This window comes from Glycine soja, chromosome 14 (assembly GCF_004193775.1).
Source record: "Glycine soja cultivar W05 chromosome 14, ASM419377v2, whole genome shotgun sequence".
Classification (NCBI taxonomy): domain Eukaryota; kingdom Viridiplantae; phylum Streptophyta; class Magnoliopsida; order Fabales; family Fabaceae; genus Glycine; species Glycine soja.
Genome location: NC_041015.1, coordinates 1,607,907 through 1,630,166, shown reverse-complemented (window position 1 = coordinate 1,630,166; position 22,260 = coordinate 1,607,907). Strand labels below are relative to the sequence as shown.

At 32.2% G+C, this 22,260-nt stretch overlaps 3 protein-coding genes across 6 annotated transcripts; 2 read left to right on the top strand and 1 right to left on the bottom strand.

Annotated features, from left to right (window-relative positions):
- The first annotated feature begins 1,352 nt into the window (after nucleotides 1–1,352).
- Nucleotides 1,353–9,880, top strand: LOC114384877. Of its 3 annotated transcripts, XM_028344699.1 has the most exons (15): nucleotides 1,353–1,650; nucleotides 1,896–1,984; nucleotides 2,490–2,690; nucleotides 3,088–3,185; nucleotides 3,463–3,656; nucleotides 3,791–3,969; nucleotides 4,709–4,833; nucleotides 4,915–5,053; nucleotides 5,136–5,200; nucleotides 5,744–5,792; nucleotides 5,906–6,062; nucleotides 6,770–6,854; nucleotides 6,943–7,012; nucleotides 8,756–8,896; nucleotides 9,365–9,880. In XM_028344699.1, exons 1-15 carry the CDS (start codon nucleotides 1,548–1,550, stop codon nucleotides 9,683–9,685), a joined length of 2,016 nt encoding a protein of 671 aa, XP_028200500.1. In that variant the 5' UTR covers nucleotides 1,353–1,547; the 3' UTR covers nucleotides 9,686–9,880. The 3 variants fall into 3 exon arrangements, with proteins under 3 accessions (XP_028200500.1, XP_028200499.1, XP_028200498.1); XM_028344698.1 differs by having other exon boundaries at nucleotides 1,899–1,984; nucleotides 4,709–5,053; XM_028344697.1 differs by having other exon boundaries at nucleotides 4,709–5,053.
- Nucleotides 9,881–10,321: 441 nt separating this feature from the next.
- LOC114384878 lies at nucleotides 10,322–11,474 on the bottom strand. The gene is made up of 2 exons (XM_028344700.1): nucleotides 11,173–11,474; nucleotides 10,322–10,841 (listed from the first exon to the last, which is right to left on the bottom strand). Exons 1-2 carry the CDS (start codon nucleotides 11,403–11,405, stop codon nucleotides 10,709–10,711), a joined length of 366 nt encoding a protein of 121 aa, XP_028200501.1. The 5' UTR covers nucleotides 11,406–11,474; the 3' UTR covers nucleotides 10,322–10,708.
- A 5,013-nt stretch (nucleotides 11,475–16,487) lies between these two features.
- On the top strand, nucleotides 16,488–22,095 carry LOC114384874 (dihydrolipoyllysine-residue succinyltransferase component of 2-oxoglutarate dehydrogenase complex 2, mitochondrial-like). Of its 2 annotated transcripts, none has more exons than XM_028344693.1 (15): nucleotides 16,488–16,616; nucleotides 16,853–16,948; nucleotides 17,078–17,146; nucleotides 18,216–18,273; nucleotides 18,383–18,410; nucleotides 18,674–18,735; nucleotides 18,882–18,956; nucleotides 19,059–19,114; nucleotides 19,230–19,274; nucleotides 19,404–19,661; nucleotides 19,746–19,840; nucleotides 20,479–20,569; nucleotides 20,655–20,765; nucleotides 21,017–21,211; nucleotides 21,593–22,095. In XM_028344693.1, the coding sequence occupies exons 2-15, from the start codon at nucleotides 16,898–16,900 to the stop codon at nucleotides 21,782–21,784; spliced, it is 1,386 nt and encodes a 461-aa protein (XP_028200494.1). In that variant the 5' UTR covers nucleotides 16,488–16,616; nucleotides 16,853–16,897; the 3' UTR covers nucleotides 21,785–22,095. The 2 variants fall into 2 exon arrangements, with proteins under 2 accessions (XP_028200494.1, XP_028200493.1); XM_028344692.1 differs by having other exon boundaries at nucleotides 17,078–17,155.
- Nucleotides 22,096–22,260: the final 165 nt, after the last annotated feature.

Genomic DNA, 22,260 nt, shown 5'->3' with positions numbered 1-22,260 from the left:
TCCACGTTTATATAATGAAAGTGATGGGCCTACAACAATTTCAGAACAATCCGAACTTGTACGATAACATTTTGTTCCATCATAGTGAAGCTTGTACATGTTTACTCCTTGTTTTTAAACCAATAACTCAAGGTTTTCACTTGGGGTATATCTTTGTTTTTGCCCATGTGTTGTATTCTATGAATCAATTTGGCTCTAATAACTCTAGTCCTAAGCTACCTGCAAGATTTTCATTGAACGTTACCTTGGTTGCTTAATCATCCTCCCTATGCTCGTAACTTGGATGTTCAATAATTAGCTACATTTAATTTTTATAATGATTGTTTCTTAACCATCCTCCGTGTGCTCGTAACTTTGAAATAGCAATTACTTCGTATTTAAATTTCATTTCTGTACTTAAGATATGAAAAATGATTTTTTAATGCAGAGTTTTGCTAATCAGTGTTCCAGGTACACCGATTAAACAATTTAAAGAGAAAAAAAAAATTGTTGTTAAAATTATAGAAAAACACATAAAATATTTGTGAAAATCGGAATCCGCATTATTATATGTCCTAACAAAAAACCTTTTTAGTTATAGTTTTTTAATTCAAAATTGATTTCCTTTTAATTGTATGTTTGGTTTGAGAAATTGATTATGGGTTTAGAATTAATTTGGGTCCAGAATTGATTATAAATTGAAATAATTTTATTAAATCACTGCTGAGATGAGTCAATTTTAATTTTGATCAAATTTTACATGTTTAAATTATTTTCAAAATTATGAATCAATTATGATGAAAAAAAATTAAGACAGAGTTGAAGCAAGTAAGAATAGATTATACTTTATTCAAAATCAATTTTATAATATTCAATTATATTAAATTAATTTCATTTAAAATTAATTTTATTCAAACACACATTAAGTATCTTTTGTATTAGATCCAAATTTTTATATTGAATTTTACTTTAACCTTGTAATAAAACTATTTAAACATAAAATATATCACTTTTAAAAAACCAATTTTATGAACATTTATTCAAATACACAAAATCAAATCCATTATATTCAACCGTGAATCCTTGTTTTGTTTTTATTATCATGTATGGTATCACAAGTTTGGACTGCAGGAAAGGACAGACCATCATGCATTTCGAGAAAACGAATTTAGGATGGGTTAGTAAAAGGGAAAGAAAAAAAAGAGTATTTAAATGAAAATAAAGTAATAAAGGTCTAAAATTCAAACTAATTTTTAATTTATTTTTCTCATTTTCATCCTATTTTTTCTCTACCAAGTCCATCCTTAAAAGAACGGCGAGACTGATTTAATGCAATTGCCAATTGCCACGGACTCATAGTATATAACGGAACGGACCAATATTATTACTTAAATCCCCGTTTGGGTTTGGGAATATTTTAGTGCAGAGGACGATGAATTTGTGATGTTCCACTACTACTAATACTAGTTGATATCAATTATGAAACCATGTTGGTCTTCTTCCATTCCATCTACTCTTGGCATGGCATGACCTCATCTTCGCGTGTTGTGGCTTAACGTGCGCCGGAAATGGAGGAGGAGCAGCAGACTTTTGTGTCCAAAGCGAGAACCGCCTTTCATTCCGCCGCGGCCAAAGCGGAGCGCGTTCTCTTGGATTTCAAATCCGATCGAGGTTCTCCTCGCGCCACATCAATCACTATCTCTCTATTTTTAGATTTCCTTTTTCTCCTTATATTCCGAACGGATGTGCATTTTTTTTTTCTTTTCTTCTTTTTTCTTTTCTCTTCTTCTCCCTTTCTCTTTTTGGGAGATTCAAACAAAAAATATTTTAAAAAATAAAATAAAATTAGAAATAATAATAAAAATTATTATTATTGTTTTCGGAATTAGCATTGACTCAATTTGTTGACCGTGAAGAAGATCACGATAAACAATCGTCGCCCAACACCTTCACCGGCCAACAACCAGAAGCTGAATCTCCTCACACCGACGAAAACGACTCCAAGGTAATGGCAATTATTGATTTGGAAGATGAAACATTGAATTTAACTATTTCAATCCTACCGATGTTCGCTTCGTTGTTGTTTTGTTTTGTTGCGTTTTTGTTTTTATTCCCAACGTATATGCACTTCCGGGAGCTGCATTTGATTATCAAACAAAAGTATATTTGTTTGTTTCGTGAGTTTCTAATTTGAGGTTAATAAGGGAAGGGAAATTTAGATCAGGGTGTTGAAATTCGTTGTTTGGTGAATCTAATGAACTATGTTTCTTATTTGATTCGTTCCCTCAATGACTTCCTCAAAATTTGTTTTTTTTCCACAATTAGTTGTGAAAATATTTGCAGGAGTCCTGCAAAGTGAATAGTTATAATTTCGACATGTGTCTTGGCTTAAAGATGATCGAAAACTGTTCATATGTTTTTGTTTGCGTTTATGTCTAGGTATTTATTACGTGACATTTGTCCTGTAATTACTTACTTACACACTTGGTCTTTGTAACGGGATGGTGCAGCTTCATAGTGAATCGAAGCATATAAAGTGGAGGCCTCCACATTTAGGAATTAAGCAGGATTGGCAAGATAAAATAAAGAACATCCGGAGAGGGAGAAAAGAAGTTGAAGATACAGATAAAGTTGGGGATGCAAGCATGGCAATTCCATTTTATGATGATAATTTGTACCTCCTGAATGTAAAGAATGATCTCGAGGCCAAGGTAAGAAAATCTGAAACATGTTAACTCAAGGATTCATCTTCCAACTGTGTGCATATGATTGAAGTCTCTAAACAAGGAAGTTAAGTCAGGAGGATGTTAGCAAAATCTGATAATGTATGCTGACTATGAGCATTTTGTTTTCAAAATAGTCTGTCAGATTGTGCCATCATCCTTTGTCTAGTAAGTTAGCAATGTGTGGTATGCTTGTGATAAATTGGTAATGCATGCTTATTAGGAATCTCATGGTGTCCCTCTTTCCAGTAAAATCATTGAATATACAATTGAGATTTCTTATTAATTTTCCTATCAATTATACAAATGAGTATCTTATTGATTTGCCAATTCAATTACACATATGGGTTGCTTTAATTATGTATGAGTAAAAACTTTGATTCAGGCTTCAGAAGCAATGCCCTCAGTTGAAGGCCTCACTGCTGCAACTAAAGATCCCATTCCTCCATCATCTGTGCTAAAGCAATTGGCTATAGCTGTTGAGTAAGTTGTAATTGTTTTTGCATATATTTTGCCTTCTGTTGTCCCGTTTTCCTGCCGCTTTGTGAACTACTGAAAGGTTCTATTCAATGTTGTTAAATTCTATTTCTCTGGTTGCTAAGTTCCCCTTCTCTATTTGGCACAGCACATATTTGTCGAATGCAAGTTCTTATAGTTCAACAACATAAGACTGATAAGAGTCTTGTTCTATCATTCAGAAAGATTTCTGCTCAACAATATATCTAGCCTCTTCCTTAAATTTTTTTTACCTCTTTACTAGGGCTGGAAGTAAAGCAAAGTCAATGAAAGATGTTATAGCTTCACCAGGAGGTTCTTCACCTGCTAGAGAGAGGGCAGGCTTAAGTCTCTCAGCAGTTAAGGCTTTAGTGCTACGGGAAAAGGAGGACAAACTTACATCTGAGTTTACTAGCAATGAGAAAGTTGTGCAGTTAATTAATTCTCTGTTTGATCCAGGTGTGTGAATTGTAGGTGGCTTGCTGATAACGTAATTATGTTAAAGAATGTTTTAATGCTTGTCCTCATTTTCCTTAACCCATTATCTGTTATGATCTTTCACTTCCGTTGTAATATTTGCAAGATATTCGCAGAAGGAGATTTCCTTAGAAGAAAGATCGACTCTAATCTGGAGGAAACTGCTATGACATCTTTGCCAAGAGATATTCATGGTGCGCCTCCCGAAAGCCTTGTTGTTAAGCTAGCTGAAATCCTTGGAAACTACAAGACTCTTCGAAAAATGGCTCTTTTCTGGTGCAGGGTTGTTGCTGAAGTATGTTTAACTTGAAAAGAACTTATAGTTCTGATATCATAATCATACACCTTATTACTTACCCAAAACTCTAGATTTAATTTACATTATTGATCAATTTTTCCATTATATATAAACAATTGTCTGAAGTAACTGTCAGTTTAAGTGATTATGATCTTAGTAATAGAGTGCATCATCATCTTTGATATCTTCATCTTAGATCATGTGATTTGGCCAGATAAATATGCAAGATCACTTGATGATGTCATGTTGATAAATGTCAAATTTTGTTTCCTACTTGTTTTGATTTTTAATAGTTATTTTAAAGGTTTGAGAACCTCATTTTGTTTGAGCAGTTGGGTAGTGAATTTCTTTTCCTTGTTTTATGCTGCTTCTTTTTTTTTTTTTTTAAATTCTGGTCTACTAAAGTTTGCATCCAATTTTATCCTTCCCTTCCCCTTTGCAAATAGATAAAATTTGTGGAAAAGGAAGCAAATTATTCATATGCTGTGTTATTGGAAACTTTGAAGGCTTTCAAACCAAAACAACCGAATCCCTCGTGTACTGTAAAGTTGTTTGCCTTTCTTTTCCTCCTCAAATCTGTTTGTCTACAAAAGAAAAAAGAAAAAAATCATATCCAAACTTCTTCTGGTTTAGGATCTGTAACTTGAACTTAACTAGAATCACTAATCTTACTTTTCCTTAATTACCAGCTGAAGAAGAATATTTTTAAACTTAATTAGTTATTTTACTGATACAGCTAAGGAAACTTTGGTTCGAGGAACAATACTTACCAGGAGTCCCCCAGGATGAGATTCCTGATCTGAAGTCATGTCTTCTATATCAACAATTTCAAGTAATTAATTGCTGCATCTCTCGGAAAAGGTTCCGTATTATTGCCACTGAATCTTTAGACTCTATGATGATGCAAGCTAATTCAGACATAAAAGAATCAACTGATTGTAGCGCTGAAGCTTCTGCAAGCCCTGTTCTATATGCTAGATTGAATAGTGGGGAGCTTGTTCTTCGACTTGGTGCTGATCATCCTGCTGGAGATATGACATTGTTGGAAACTGGCGAGCCTGTGTATTCTCCAATCACTCAGGTTTGATAAATATTTTTTTTTCTGTATAATCACTATTTAAAAATACTCTTGTACTTGAGAACTTTGGGACTGTTTCATGTAGGAAGGACCTTTGCTTACAGAAGATCTAATCAGGGAAACAGAGGAGTTTGTGCTGCGGACAGGGAGGTCTGTATGCTAACTGAGATTCATCCATGACACAATCTGTTATCTTAAATCTAAATGCACTTTCCGTTTTCCTTATATATAGCATATGAATCCCAATTGACTCTTTCATATAATGAACTTCTTTATTAAAATAATCAAGGTCGTCTTGCTTCTTGGGCTCTTCATTGCTTGTTAGATGTGTTCCTGTATGCCTTTTTTAATTGTTTTGCATGATCTAAACCTATGATTATGACCTATTGACTCATATCTAGACTATGAACTCCCACGACCAGGGTCTGTGAGTCTTGATTCTGAACCTATGACCTATGTCTTTGGTCTTTTTTTTTTAACTAATTTCTAGAATATGCATTGATGAACTAGTTGATCAACAAACATTCACAGAATGCTATTTTGTAATACATTTATGATCATATATCTGTTTCTTATGTAAATAATTTGTAAATGCTAGCTTTCTTTAATTGCAGATGTGCATCAATTATGTAATAGCTTATAGTTAGCATCATTTAGGAATTTTCTTATTACTGAGTTACCTTTTATGGTCAGTGTTGGTGCTGGGTGCTCTCAATTGCTCTCAGATATGCAGGCTTTCAAGGTAAGGGGCTCCCTTGAAGGGAACTTCTCTTACTGATATTGTGAATGCTTCTTACTATGTTGAATGTGCCTAATGTTCTGTCTGAGTTAGTTTTGTTTGTTATCATATTTTAGGCTGCAAATCCTGGATGTATTTTGGAGGATTTTGTAAGATGGCACTCTCCTCCTGATTGGACAGATAATGAAGCAAGTACAGAGGATAGTGATGTTTTTGATAGTGGTGAGCCATTGTCTGCCAGAGGTCAGCTAAGTCGGCGAATGCAAAAAGAAGGTGTACTTTCAGTCTTTTCCATCATAGATCTTAAATTCTGCTGCAAGGCTATTTTGTGGTCTTTTCTATGTAAATGGACCATCAACATCTGATAAAATTGTGGATTTACTTTGTTGAAACAATTGTTCACTGTATCTTGTCATCAATTGTAGTAAACTTTTGCTCTATGCTTATAAATTTTACCATCATTTATGTGTTCTTTATGGCTTTGATTTCCGAAGAGGTTGTGATTTGGTAAGTTGTGAGGAAGATATGCATGGAATCTACACTATGTATGATGGGAATTGTTTATTGCAGTCTAATGTAGGAACTTTTGTGGCAAACTGATCAGTTTTGGGTCCAGAATGTCTAAATGTAGAGTTTTAATAATTTTGAATGTTGAATTAATAATTTCATTGTCAGTCAATTGATATCAGCATAGATATTCAGGTTTCATATTCCTAATTGCCTTGGGAAGACCATGGAATTGAAAGTGTTAAAACCCTATTCCTCAATCTTTGTAGCATTTATGTAAGATATATATTACCTAAATTGGATATCATATCACATCTATGGTAAAGCATATGGAGATAAGTAAATCTTGAGTACCATCTTACTTTTATTATAAGTTATAATAAGTTATAACACACAAAATCTGCAAGAAATATGGGAACTGTTGAGCATTTATTTTCTTCTGATTTCATATTATTAAACTATCCGAATTGTAGGTAATTTATGGCGTGAATTGTGGGAAACATCCAAACCAGTACCTGCTGTTAAGCAGGCGCCTCTGTTTGATGAGGATTTGGCAGTGTAAGTTGGTGATGAAGATTTTTTGCATTAATTTATATATTTCAACCCTAAAGCCATCTCTTGAATCCCATGTTGCATTCATTTATAGGGAGGGCATCCTCAATGCATTTGAAGAAATGCATCCATCTGATCTTTTTGGACAGCTGTTTGTTTCTTTAGTAAGTTCTTTATTTTATCTTTTTATCACACTGATTAATTTTGTTGTGTATAGACAGTTGTCATTTGTCATTACATAATGGATCACTGAAGCATTAATATTATAACTCATAAGTGATGTATATTAATTAATTTTTTATTTGAAAATTGTATTTTCTTATTTTTTGGAGTTTGGTGCTGAATCTAAAGCAGATTGTAGAATATATAGTAATAGACTTGAATCATGAAGGTACCAATCAAGAACTAAACTATTTTCCTGTAATGCATGTCATAGGAGAAAAATGTATTGACATCTAGGCTCTAGGCATTTTTTGCGAGTTTAGAATTATTAGATTGGCCTGCTGGTTGGGCATGTCCACACGTCCCTTAACAAAACCTGCCTAGAGCTCTAGTATAAGGCAACTTGTTATCTATGCTGGTGATTGAAAGAATTTTATACGAACATACAAGGCAATTGGTCGCCTCCACATGTCCATTCCCAAAATCTCCCTAGAGCTCTACTATACAATGCAGCAAGATGTTACACATGCTGGATTTCAAAGGACTCTAGGTAGCATAGGATTATTCTTTAACACATGCACACTTGCAGTTTCACAATCCAGACATTCCCGATAATCCATAATCAGTAGACAATAACCTTATGTGTGTGTTTGGTAGAGAAGGGCATGTGTAGACAATAACCTTATGGATTATGGATCATGAAGGGCATTCCCATTAATCCATAATCAGTATAAAGTTAAAAATGAAATGAGCATTGATAGTAGACCAGGAAAAGTTTAAAACTGCATAATATGCTATTTATGAAATTTCCAATAGCATTCAGTGCATAATTTATCTAAAATATCTGCCCTTAACTGATAAAAATGCCCTTCATTATCCATAATCTGTATCAATGTTAATTATTTAAAAAATATTTATAACACTTCTAAAGCACTTGTTAGTCTAAAAATACTTCAATTTGTGTGTTTTGAGCTGGCTCCAACCACCAATAAAGCATTTGTTAGTATAAATTCTTCAACTTTTGTGTTTTAACCTGGCTCAAACTGGAGTATTTAAATCTCCAATGTGATGTCTGGTTATGGGGGTCCTAGGTCAAAATTTTTGGTCTTGAGAAAGTGAAAGGGAAAAAAAATGGAAACTGTGCAAACATACTTATCATCTGCCCGTATAAAGGAGATGAAATGTATTACTTTTAATATTTTTCTGTTTAAGAAGGGGGGATAAGGCTTTTGCTGTTGTAAGGATGGGGGATGTTCTTCCTGTTACATAGGACTAATAGTAATATCTTGTGTCATTCAAGAAAATTGATAGCCTTCACTGGAGGCAGTGTACTGTAAATTAAATACATTTTTAAACATCTTTGTCCTTTTTTCCTAATAAAAAATGTAAAACAGGCATTTAGTAAAACTCCTTTCCATACAGAATTCAGTAGCATTGCTGTTAAATTTTATGAAGATTAAAGCATTTTCTCTTTTATGCACCAATTTTTATTGAAAAGAAATATAATTATTCTTAACTTTATATTATTTCAGAATTTTTAAATAACATAAAGTATTTTGTTCCAAAATGTTGCTTAATTGATAAATTATCCTATTATATAATCCTGTAATTTTGTAAAGTTTCTTGATAGAAACTCTGCCTGTTCTTTCATCTTCGTATAAGTTGACTCGATTTGATTGATATGTACTGATGCTTATACCATTTCTATACCTTTCTAATCATAACCTTTGGTTTTGATTATATAGCTTGGTTTAGGATTTGGAATTGCCGAACCTATGCTGTCTGGTAACAGTGACTTCTCGAAGTTATTCTATGACTGCAAGGAGTACATAATTACTGCTTGTCAAAACAACAAATTGAATGAGAAAGTTGATGGTCTCGTCCAGGTGGGTACTCCAAGACTAAGTGACTTATGAAGTTATATAGCATCTCCTTGAATCCTTGTGAAGCCTCTCTATTGATTAATACCTAAATGAAATACATGGCCAATATGACATGTAATCCAGTCGAGAAATTTATTTCTTTATCCTCGTATTTGAACAACCATTCATTGTATAAATAAACTCACAAGCAGAGTCCTGAAGAAAAAGGATCACTCCAAGACTATCACAATGCGTGAAATTTGTAACTTTTACCTAGCCTACCTTCCAGAACTATTCGGTTTGCTGGTTTTTTTTTTTTTAAACATACAAGCTCGTTGTGCAAGATAACCCTACTTCTTAAGCATGGGGATGAAAAATCATTCCCCTGGAAATGTAAATTGATAATAAAACTCTTGGTAGTTGATTCATATCTGCAACTAATTGTTAATAACATCATTCAATAGAGAATTTAATGTTTGTATTCCTGTGTAGGTATATGAAACAGTGGAGAAAATGTTATTGAATCCTGAAGAAGCTCTAAAAATGATTAAGCAGACAGAGGAATCAACTACAGTTACCGGTGAACCAAGGAGCCCGTTTAAGAGGCTTAGCCTTATCTTTGGAGGCAAAGATAAACTATTGAGGAAGTCTGTCTCAAAAGATCAGACAAACGACGAAGAAAAGTCAGGTCGGCAATCATTCTCCAGTTTCTTTGACAGCAAGTCATCTTTGTTTGGAAAGAAGCCTCCCAAGTCTGGATCCCCATCTCCTTCTGAGAAATCTTCTATCGATACTGGTTGGCCAGTTGTTTAGACAAATTTCATCTTCCACTGTTTATTGAGGATAAGCAATATTTTTGGGTTCCCCCTCCCCCTGCAGATAACTGTAAATTTTCTCTATTCTTTTGCCAAATACTTGGTGGTTGTATTCTGTAGAAATTTTAATTAATACTTCATTCTTTTTTATTTGAGGGAATTGAAAATATAATTTTCGGGCCTTTAGTAAACATTTTATGTGTTCACTCTGTGCCAATACTTGCAATCTGCTCGGGTGTTGGAGATCCTTTGAGATACTCCTCAAGCTTGCAACTCTGTAGGAATTCGGTCATGGTTGACATAAGTTCTCGGTAAAAATTAATAATAATAATAATAATAAAACATTAAAAAAATATATCCTAATAGATATAAAATAATAATGCTTGTAATGATAAAAAAAAAAAAAAATAGTAATGCTTGCTTTTGGGTAGTTTAGTCACTGTCTGACAGAAATTCATATATTAACACAGTGAATTTATGTTTGAGAAATTGTATTTGGACATGAATATTGTTGGAAAAGAGTTAGGAAGGGAAGAGAAAATAAGGGGGAAAATATTGTCATAACAAATGTTTCATGAATAATACAACTCTTTACGTTAATGGTATGATCATGATGCACTTGCAAGTATTTCTATACTAACATTAACATAAACATAATCATTGATGGCAAATTTCTTTAGTACAAAGAACTCGTATTATTAAATATCAAACAATAATCTATTAATCTTTTGTTAAATAAAGACTATACTCACAAGAGGTTAACTAACATTTTTTTTTGGGGTAGTAGTAACCCCACTTGAGTCAAGGGCAGGAACAATTTGGTTTCATGAGATTGTAATCGCTACCAAGTCTAGAATACCTAATACTAATGAGCAACAGAAATGACACTTGGATGTTTTTATTATAATCTAAATGCGAACTAAAGATACAAAAGACCCATGCAGTAGCGCTTCAACCATCATGAGCTCAGTTCTCACGTTTACGTAGTCCTGTTTCTTCCTTCGTGACCTTCCTTGACTATCTATTCATCTTCTATTGCATTTACATCGTCAACCTTCTGCTCTTCGTTTGATGACTTATCATATCCGAAAGAGTTGGTAAAGAAACCTGGCACGACAAAATTTGCTATGAAGTATGCCGATAGAAGCACTGCACTGCAATACATAAAGAAATCTTGAGTTAACTTCTAGACTTTAAAGATCACACTAAACTCCATTTTGGAGTAAAAGGTTGTTATATAGCCTGAGCCTAGTGTCAAATTCAATTATAATAATCATGAAATATCAAATAAACAAGAGGGGTGCTAGCAATACAGTTTTTTTTTAGTATACCCTCTTTTCTAACTCCCAAATTTATTGAATAAGAAGTCAGACTTAAAAAATATATATTAATTTTTAATGAATTTTAGCTATGTGCTAGACATTATAATATTAGTAAGTAACTTTTCTCCGATCACTGCAAAAAGGGGAAAGAAAGAGATTGGACCTTATTGGGAGCAAGGTGGACAAGTCACCGGATTGGGCTGGGGCAACAACCACTAAATGTGGAAGTGCCTTGGTACTTAGTGGACTTGCTGAAGGTAAGTGCTGGCCACGTGGAGGTTGGTGAGTAGTAAGCCAAAATAGTTTGGTGGTGTGCCTCATATGATGTAACTGCGGTTTGAATTTTGCATGCAAAGGAAAAGGAAGCAGTGAAGGTTGGAGGTGGAGGCACCCCATATTGTTCCCTGTGTGTTGGTGTTTGGGATATTGGGATAAGCTTATGTTTCAGGGTGTGTGGAGATATTTTAGCAAACATGTCATCCTTTCTGAAGGGTCCCATTTTTGTTCATATGTTCTAGACAGGTTTATATATGCTCTAGTTTATTATTATTTCGAGCCTATTAAAAATGAACGAATAAGCGTTAGTGGCACGTAGCCAAATTATGGGAAACTCCAACAATTTTGAATAACACTAGTTTGGTTAATTTTGTTTGTAAGTAGAAATTAAAGAAAAATAATAAAGAGCTTATAATAACTTACGCATGGGTTAAATCAAGTTAATTAAACTTTATACATATCTCTTTATAAAAATTAATGTTTGATGGGAAAAATGAAAGATTTTTAAAAAATATTTCTTTTATCCTTACAATATTACCTATATATTTTTTAAGTCAACACAAGTGAAAAAAATGATGTACACCTATAATATAAATCAATTTACACAAATTATCTTGTATATATTTTAATTTATGATTAAATGATAATATAAAATTATTTTATGCATAATCATTAAATATATTAAAACAATACAATACTTTTAAATTATTAGTGAACATGAAAATTGAATTAAAAACAATTTTTTTAATCAAATGTATATATTCAAAATGATGTGTTTTTTTAGACAAATTTTGGAGAAAAGTACATTTTCAAAACTCAAATAGCTTAACTCATTATTCTCACTTATATATCAACTGTTAAGACTCCAACATTAGAATATAAATTTAAACCTAATAAAAAAAAACCATCACATTCTCTCAATGTCTTGGTTTTTATCATGACATTCGGCATTCCTCCCCAAGAGCAGTTGTGATCATTGGACTAAGATGTGCTTATCACAATGTTTTCAACATTCCACCTGAAATAACAACAATATTGTTTCTCCTCCCAATAAAGTATAAATCTACATTTTACTGACCAATTATTTGGGAAGCTATGGCCTATGAGAATCTATATACATTAAAATATTCTCCATGTTTGTGCACACCAACATCAACATCAACAGACATCTCCTTTCATAAAAGAAAACATCAACATACATCTATATTAGTAAAGATGTCAGATTAATTAACCTGCCTCGTTATCTATAAGGTAACACTACTTTATTTCCCCCTCCAAAAAGAATACTTCGTCTTTCTTTGCATGAATTCGAATCAATTTTCTAGAAAGAGTTACACCTGAGATCAGAGTTAATATCACTGACAGAATATCGTATTATTATTATTATTATTACTTAAGTGATTAAGTGATAATATGATAAATTAATATGTTATTATTTAACATTCAACGAACTTACATTAAAGGTAAGTATTAAAAGTAAAATTTTGAAAGTATCCTATAGTAAAATAAAAAAAATATTTAGGTAATAAACTGAAAAAAATATATATATTAGGTGTATGAAAAATATATTTAAGTATGGTAAGAAAGATGTTTTTTGCTATCTATCTCACTGGTTACTCATAGTGATGCTTTCAGTAAACAAGACAGTTTCTAATGCAGTCAGCGCTGCACGGGTGAATGGTCCTAAACAAAGTTCAAGTGGTTCTTTGGATCACGTAAAGGTGTGCAGACGGTGTTTTAATAAAAGCCGGAATAGGGTTTTGAGAAGAAGAAGAGGTGTTCCCCCCTGATCAAACCTTCAGCCAACTTCTCTACCTCATGATATCAACTCAACACAATGTATTTTACAGTTTTGATGAAACAAACACAAGTAATCTTACACTATTAGTGTTTCATAGAAAAGTGTCATTAAAGTAGTGGTCCAAATATCTAAAGTGTCACCATGGTCATTATATAGGATTAAAGAAGTGAAAAAGGAAATCTAAAGTTTAATTTAGTCACAGATTAAATCTTTAAAATAAATTTTAAAATCTTAACATTTTTGTCTTTATGGATGATTGAAGTGTTAATAATATTATTTGGAAGGGACTAATTAAATATTTGGGGATTAATTTAATTACAATTTTTTTGGGTAACTAAATCTTGGAAAATATAATTCAGCTAAGATTTTTGAAAGATTATAATTATTATAATGGTGATGTCTATTTGTCTTCATATTTTCTAGACTAGTATGGTCTTTAAATAACATTATACACTATCGTTATTATATTTTAAATGCATATGAAAGAACTATCCCGTTAATTACATATAAAATTAATTCGATGACTGCGCGCACTTTTATTTAATCTCCATTTTTCTGATATTTTGTTTTATTATCTAAAAAATATAGAAATACCGAGTGTCTCTTTTTTACTCTTTAGGAGTATTGGAGTGAGATTTTAAAAAATTATTTTGATATAAAAAATCTTATAGAATTTAAAAGATTAGGCAGGAATGTAACGTTATTACTTAATATTTTTTTTTTTAAAAAGACTTGTGATAAAAATTTATAGTTTGAGTTTTAATTGATTTATATAGTAAGAATTTAAAAGATTTAGAAGGATCTTATATCTCACGAAAAAAAAAGACTTTTTATGGACAAATTCTTTAAAAAAATTGTTTTTTTCTTTCATGGTAATCATTTTTATTTTTTAAAATTCATTAATTCTAGGTTTATGTCTTCTTGTACTAGCCATTTATGCATTAGCATACTCTCCTTCCGGCTCTTTGGTTTGAACAATATTTAGCTTCAAAATTATGATCTTCATTATTTGTTAAATGCTGAACATGAAGATTCATCTATTGGTTCAATTGGAAATTCATTAAAACAATAACATTCTTTGTGAATAAAGTTACAAATGTATATATGTTGTCTTCAATGAAAAGAGAATGAAATGTGATGAAAGAAAGAAAAGTCTAACAACATATAAGAAAAATAAGAAATAAAGTCTAGAAAAATCTACTAAAAATCATATAAAATTCATCGTAAAAAAATAATTTATTGAAAGTTATATATTTTTTAATATCATAAGACTCTTATGATTTTTAAATAAAATAAGTAGTTTTGAGATTTTTGGTGTGTTTGTTTAAATTACTTTTGAAAATATATTTGTTTACATTTTACTATTTTTTTAATATGCAAGTCCTACCTCCCTCTTGAAAAATCACATTTTTTAAAAGCACTTCTTAATTTAAAAAAAGATGAGCCTTACATTAATCTTGTCAAATATAAATCATGATTAACTTTAAGGTTTAATTGTAATTTTTATTCTCAACTTTTATATTTTAGCAAATTTTGCCTCCAATAGTATTTTGGTGCATTTTACCCTCAACTTTTAAAAATATTTCCAATTTTGCTTCCTGTCATATAGTTGTTAAATAATATTATGACTAACATTTTTTAACTATCACTAAACACACCTATTTAAAATAAGTATCTTTAACATAGTAAATTGGTAATGACTAAAAAACCACCATTATTATTATTAAGTCTACCATATATCAAACAAAGACAACAAATTGAAGTCTAATATGTAACTCATTGTTGTTAAAAGACTTCCTTAGAGTGGTACACTAAACAAAAGGATCAACAAAAGAAGTTTCAAGTTGAATAACAGTTAACATAAGTAATAATTATTTGTCTCTTAACTAAATGATTTAGGTTCGAATTTTGGTTGGGCCTTAGGTATGAAATAAATATTATAGGGAGGAGAATACTCATTTTGTATGCGCTCATAGTCTCCAACAAAAATTAATCTCTGCTTTCAACAAGAACTACTCTGTACCAACACTATTATCAACAAAAAAACATTCAAGCAACAATTACTATCTATTGGCACAAATGTTACCAAATCCTAAGAACAAAAGGGATGAAAGAGACAACACTGAGACCACTATGGATATCCAAGGTTACTTTGTGACTCTACAGTGTCAAAGTTGTTATAGGGAACGATCATAGGTAGATGATAAATTGGTTTTGCCTAGCAACAAGTTAATTTTCAAGTGATGAGATCAATGTTTAGACTTAAATTTCAATCAAATTCTTCTTGCATAGCTATGACCCACAATTCATAAGTTGGTACTTCATCTATATTTTTTTGTTATACTTTTGAAAGCAATGTTATAGACTTATAGCTTCAATTTTTTCTAAAGTGACTTTAGGTCCTTACTCCTCCAAAAATTTATGGAATGATTTGATAAGATGAATAGCTTCTAACTTCTTCCATTTTCTTCAATCTTTCGTTCTCTAATAAGAGGTTGGATGGTTCAAGCTATGACATCCTAGACACTAACAAGGGCAAGGAGTAATCACTGGTGACAAGCAAGGAACGACTCGTGACAAGCTTCCAATGAGAGGGATACATAAATGAATTGAATATATGTTGGAATGAGATAGATTAAATATATAATTAAGAATGATTTAAATAAATTAATTAATACTACTTATACTGATAAAATACATCTATTTTTCAATAATTTATAACTTAAGAATTCCACAATTAAATATGTTTGATTTGAAATAATTATGAGATGAATGATATAAGTATTCTTCAACATTCAAAATAAAGTTTCAATAATCAAATCACAAATTTATTAATTTAATAGTAAGTTAGTAACTTTTTATTTTTTTTTTCATGTAAGTTTATTGATTATTAGTTTTTTTGGATTTGGATACATTCGAAACAATCCGCTAATGGATTTTTCAATCCAAAAAGTCAGATGGATTAGTTTTATTTTTAAAATTATTATTAAAATAAAATTTAACTTTGTATAGCTCATTTTTTTTATCTATACAAATACTCTGACAAATAACTAGAACATTCCAAGATTGATTGAAAATATAAGAAAAATACAAATTTTAAATAAAAAAATGAAGAAAGCTTTGATTTATTTAATTAGCAATAGATTATTTTATCAGTAAAAAGATATGAATTAAAATACAAAGATTCAGACATTGAAACTACTCATTTCGAAAATATCATAAATTGATTTGATTGATAAAAATGCATTTTAACAATTAAATCAGAGAAATCTAAATTAATCAAGAAAGTATAATATAATATTATTTTTTTCCAAAGGTGAGGAAGAAAAATAATAATATTTAAAATTTGAAACACGCGATATTTGACGTGGAAAATAGTATTTTCAATAAAGATAGGGAAATTAGACATAAGAAATGCAATTATAGAGAGCGAATATAATACTATTGTTCTTCATAACTCTGTAGGCGGCGATCTCCTTTGTCTCCGTTCCATCGTCAACCCTACCTTTCGATCTGCGTTTGGCGTTCAGGTTAGTCTCTTTTTCCCGAGAAATAGCTTTTCTATTTTTTTCGCAGCGCAATTTCGCAAATCTGCATCTAGAACGGTTGAATCGGGAAAATACATTGCAATAGGTGTATTGTTGTTGTTTTTAAAATTCTTGTTTTGAAACGTAATGAATCCGAGACGTTATCTATGCAAGCATTTTCCGTTCAGTCCGATTATTTTTATGGTTTTGTTGGTTGAATTTGTTATTTGTCAAATTAGGTTTGAAGTCCGAAGGACGAAGAAGAGATTTCTGACAGCGTAATCATGTTTGGTGTCGTAAGGCGAAGGGTTGCTTCTGGCAGCCCGTCTCCTTGGGTGAGAGCTCGGTCTTTTCTAAACGCTTATGAATCATCATGAATTTTCAATTTGAATGTGTTTGTGTTAATCCACGGATTGAAGTTTAAGTTCAAGTGATGTTTGATGCCTGTTCTGCATTTGTTTCAGTTGCTTGGTCAGTCAGTTCAGAACATTCGGTCTGGCCCATCAGTTTCTGCTAGAGCTTCTTCCATTGCGGGAAAAGAGGTGTTTGTTTTTATTTTCTGCATATACTCTGTTGATATGTTTTTTCTTCATATAAGATACTGATGGTTATCGGTTCTCAACTGTTAATACTGATGGTTACTCAACTGTTATGTCTGCGATAGGGTTATGTTATTAGTATCTGCAAATAAGGCAGTGCTCACTTTTTGTCCTTCAAAATAAAATCGTTTGTTTTGTCGCTCATTTATGGACATGTCACATGTGGTTCCTATTTCCATTAACAAGGGACCGCCCAAAGGAGACTATTTTATTTTGAGGGTGTAAGAGCGAATTATATTTATAGAAACTAAAACATATTAGCCCTTCGGGATACGTGTTAAATGTACTACCTGGACAAATAGAATGTGAAAATATTGGGTCGCATCCTTGGTGGCAAATTCCTAATCTTGCTTAATTGTTGTAATTGTTTTTGATAAAATTTCTTTCATGAAAAGACTCTGATGCTCATCTGGTTTGTCCTTGGTGACAAGTTCCTATTCTGGTGCATTTCATTTTCTAACTTTTTCTTTTTTGACGTTGATACTATTTCCTACATCTATGGCTTCTGGATTTTTCAACAGTTTGAAAAGTAATTGGTCATCGTCATTTCTGTTTATGACCTTTTTTCTCTTGTGTGTTGTTTGAATCTTGTTCAAAATGTGATTGGATTAACATATGGTTGTTCAAATTCAATGTGATAAAGTAAGGTTTTACTTTTTTTACTCAATTATATCAGCAAAGTATGGCAATTACTAATTGATGTATAGACTGCCTGCTTTGTGTACAGACTACACAATGTAAATTTCTTGGGACAATCTTATTATCTATTTTTATTTTTTTGCACTCTCTTCTCTAAAAAATATTTCTTGTAAGTAATAATTAGCACTTGTGATTTTTTCATTTATTGTTTTGAGATACTGTATCCTACATACGGGTGATGACCTCATTATTTTTTCCCCACTGTTACTTATGGTCTTTGTTATAGAGGGTTAGATTTTGGAATTTATATGTTATTTGTATCCTTTGAAGTTTCTTACAAATATTGTTTTATTATGTTTAACAGATTGCATTTCCTTCAGGCGGATGTGGATTTGTCCGAAACTTCAGTCATATAACCCTTGGTAATTTTGGGTACATTTTATTTTAAATATTTTAGATGCTGTTGACTTAATTGCTTGAATGATTTCTGCAATTTTGCAATTTAAATCATAAATTTTGTTGTTGTTGCAGGAAGCTGGATTAATTCAAAGCCTATGAGGTTTGTGGCACCATTTAATAGTCCTAAGCATTGCTTTAGGATTCTATTTAATTTATGTAAAAAAGTTTGGCTCAGAAATAGGATAGATTGTAAGGGTGCCTTTGGTTAAGAATTTTGGTGCTCTTCTGTTGATGATCTTTTCACATGGAGTTTCAGGGGTGCAATAATGACAAATCATTAATTAATGATCAGATGGAATGGAAAATAGTTACAATTTCTTATCCACAGTGATGCTGTTCTGATATTGCCTTATTGCTCTGTAGGGTGGTCATTCATCCAGAGGCAACCGTTCAAACTTTGGGGCGTCTATTTTCTTCAGAAAGTGGTGAGCTATTGATGTGACACTATTGCCTTATTACCCTATTGATGTGTCTATTAATGTACCATTCATTTATCTGGAATTTACGTTGTTTAATTAACCTGTTTTATTTTGGCTTTCGATTGCTAATGTTATTTATATTTGTGATAAAGGAGATACGGTTGATGTTGTGGTTCCTCCTTTGGCTGAATCTATCTCTGATGGAACTCTGGCACAATTTTTGAAGAGTATGTTATCCTGTATATTTTTTTGTTGTTTTCTATTTGAATTGTTAATTTATGAATTATTGGTGACTGACTGTCGTGTTTTGATTTGTTATATGGGAGCAGGACCTGGTGACAGGGTTAATGCTGATGAGCCAATTGCTCAAATTGAAACAGACAAGGTGCTATGTCGAAGCAACATGCCAATTTTTGTGAAGGATTTTGATGGTTATAAACATTTAATTTTCTTGATTTCCAAATAATTAATGCTGTATTTTGTTTTTATTCCTTAATTAGGTGACAATTGATGTTTCAAGTCCTGAGTCAGGCGTGATTCTAAAGGTAGTTTCATAGATTTAAATTGTTTTTACTCTCCCCAAACCACCCTGAAATGATAGAAATTGTTACTCTCTTCTTTCTCGTTTCTCTTTTATTAAATTTGGCTTGTGTGATCTATTTAATGATTTGCAGCTTCTAGCCAACGAAGGTGATACTGTTGAGCCAGGTAACAAGATAGCAATCATTTCAAGGTCTGCTGATGCAACTCACGTTGCCCCATCTGAGACTACATCTGAGAAAGGTGCTCCTCAGCCAACCCAAAAGGTTAGCGAGGAGAAGAAAGCTCCCAAAGTTGAAACTGCTCCTGCTAAAGAGAAGCCCAAAGCACCTCCTGCCATTCTGAAGTCTCCCACCGAGCCCCAGCTTCCTCCTAAAGAAAGAGAAAGACGAGTGAGGCATTGTGATTTTTGGTCCTACCTGAATTATATTTAGCAACCATGAAAGTTGTTTTAATGTCTTCCATTGTTATCAAAGGTTCCTATGACAAGGCTTCGGAAACGAGTTGCTACACGGCTGAAAGATTCCCAAAACACGTTTGCTATGCTGACAACCTTCAATGAAGTTGATATGTAAGTTTTGTTGATTGTCAAATTGTAGCATAAGATTTTAATATTGCTCAAACTGTATGTTTTTACCCCATGTGTGTATAAAATGCACTATTACATTATTTGGTGACGGTTCTAATGGAACACAGTTGTCTAAATTTAATGAAGTTCTCTACCCATGTTCTGTCCACTACAGCTATGATACATTGGAGAGTCATTACATTTCTGTTAATTTTTCTTGGTCTTTGTCAGATCAACAAACCTGTTACGTATTCTCTCAATTTCTACTTGCTGTAGTTGGTTTACATTTCTTAATTTTTTGTTTAGAAGAAGATAGGGCAAGGATTGACTTATATGTATTGAAGCCTTTTTTTTCCCTTCTTGGATTTATGCTTAACTTTTTGCTCATCTATGTAATTTTTCATTATGCCACCGTGTTAGTAGTTTCTATGTGATAACACCAGTATCATGGGATATTCTGTTGATTAAATGAGGGGGAGGGGGAGGGGGAGGAATGTAATTCAGTTATTATGTAAACTTAATCAAAAAGAGTGATTCCATGTGTTTAATTGCCAATTCTTGATGTTGTGTTTCCTGTCATGTCCTTATATAGTGGATTACTATTGTCATTCTCTTCCTTATTGGTCTGCTCTTAATGATAGGACTAATTTGATGAAGCTCCGTTCTGATTATAAGGATGCTTTTGTTGAAAAGCATGGAGTCAAATTGGGGCTTATGTCTGGCTTTGTGAAAGTATGTTTTCTAATTACTGAAGTATAGACTAGCTGGGTTTTCTCTTTTTGATATCCTCATACACTTTTTATGGTCTCCATGTTAGGCTGCTGTTAATGCACTCCAACATCAGCCGATTGTCAATGCAGTCATTGATGGTGATGATATTATATACAGAGATTATATAGATATCAGCATAGCTGTTGGTACTTCGAAGGTTTTTATCAGCCACCTTTATCTTTTCTCATTTACTTTGTTTACTTGAGAAATCAATCAATCATTATACTGTCTTGATGAAACCTAGCCATCTCTGTGATCAACTTATGTCAACTATTGTCATGGCTATGGAGCTAATTTACTAGTGATCTTGTATATATTTTCTAATTTTGCAGTTTTTTGCATGGCCATGAAAATTATCAACATGCATGTTGTATTTGAACAAATATTGACCCTCAATCGCCATTCCAGGGCCTTGTTGTACCGGTTATCCGCAATGCTGATACCATGAACTTTGCTGATATAGAAAAGCAGATTAATGCTTTTGCAAAGAAGGCAAATGATGGAACTTTATCAATTGATGAGATGGCTGGAGGCACTCTTACAATATCAAATGGTGGTGTTTATGGAAGCCTTTTGAGTACCCCTATTATCAACCCTCCTCAGGTTTGGAAGTTATACTAAGATATATATCATTATATTTTTTTCTTTAATTTGTAAGGCATTCTTCGATATGTTTTGAAGTTGTTTCTGTATGTATATGATTGTACATAATAATTGATTGCTTTCCTTCTATCTTGGTAGGTTCAGGCATTGTTTATCATTTAATGAAAATGGTCATTATTTTTGTCACCAGTAACTCTTCAATATACAATTTGTTTTCACAGAAGGATCAGTTTAATTCTAAATATCAAGCCTAATATTCTGATCTATCCCTTACTAGTTAAATATGTATAATTTTTTTTAAATAATGCTAGTTATTGTGAACATTAAAATATGAAATGAATTATATAGAAAGAAAACTCATGCAGTTATTGTTTTTGGCAGTCTGCAATCTTGGGTATGCATTCCATAGTGAGCCGTCCAACGGTTGTTGGAGGAAATATTGTCCCAAGACCATTGATGTACGTGGCTCTAACATATGACCACAGAATTATTGATGGAAGAGAGGCTGTGTTCTTTCTGCGACGCATCAAAGATATTGTGGAGGATCCTCGCAGGCTTCTGCTCGACATATGAAGTGAACCTCTAATTTTAAATGGAGTAAATTAAACCTCAAAATTCAAATACCATAATGGGTACCCTTTTGTTTAGGTTTTGAATTGCGGCTGCCCGTAATTTATAATCTGTAATGAGCAAACTCTTTAGGATCATATCCCAATTTCCGTTCGATATTAATTCAGCATGGTTGTGTTTTTTCTACCTACTATTCCTCTCATTTAATATGAAGAGGGTCACAGTTTTTGGCTCCAAAATTGTATGAAACGACTATGAACTATACTGTAAGGATTGCCCCTGGAGTAATAATACGATTTCTTTTCATGGCACTATATTCTTACACTATTTTTTAGCAGATGAAAATTTTTAGATACATATTATCATAGGATCCAAGAAAGCGGGGATGATATAAAATGGCAATAATACACTGCCGTAATTAAATTCCTTCTAGAATTCCCCTGTTTTTATATACGCCACATCGAATGTAGCCTCTATAA

What these genes read in the sequence shown, in the direction of transcription:
- LOC114384877 (XM_028344697.1), top strand. Translation starts at nt 1,548, where the DNA reads ATGGAGGAGGAGCAGCAGACTTTTGTGTCCAAAGCGAGAACCGCCTTT. An exon ending in AGAATGATCTCGAGGCCAAG is followed by an intron (nt 2,691 to 3,087) that starts GTAAGAAAATCT and finishes ACTTTGATTCAG; the next exon opens with GCTTCAGAAGCAATGCCCTC. An exon ending in TTTGATGAGGATTTGGCAGT is followed by an intron (nt 6,855 to 6,942) that starts GTAAGTTGGTGA and finishes ATTCATTTATAG; the next exon opens with GGAGGGCATCCTCAATGCAT.
- LOC114384878 (XM_028344700.1), bottom strand. Translation starts at nt 11,405, where the DNA reads ATGGGGTGCCTCCACCTCCAACCTTCACTGCTTCCTTTTCCTTTGCAT. An exon ending in TCCACCTTGCTCCCAATAAG is followed by an intron (nt 10,842 to 11,172) that starts GTCCAATCTCTT and finishes TATGTATTGCAG; the next exon opens with TGCAGTGCTTCTATCGGCAT.
- LOC114384874 (XM_028344692.1), top strand. Translation starts at nt 16,898, where the DNA reads ATGTTTGGTGTCGTAAGGCGAAGGGTTGCTTCTGGCAGCCCGTCTCCT. An exon ending in CTCAAATTGAAACAGACAAG is followed by an intron (nt 19,115 to 19,229) that starts GTGCTATGTCGA and finishes TTCCTTAATTAG; the next exon opens with GTGACAATTGATGTTTCAAG. An exon ending in ACCTTCAATGAAGTTGATAT is followed by an intron (nt 19,841 to 20,478) that starts GTAAGTTTTGTT and finishes TCTTAATGATAG; the next exon opens with GACTAATTTGATGAAGCTCC.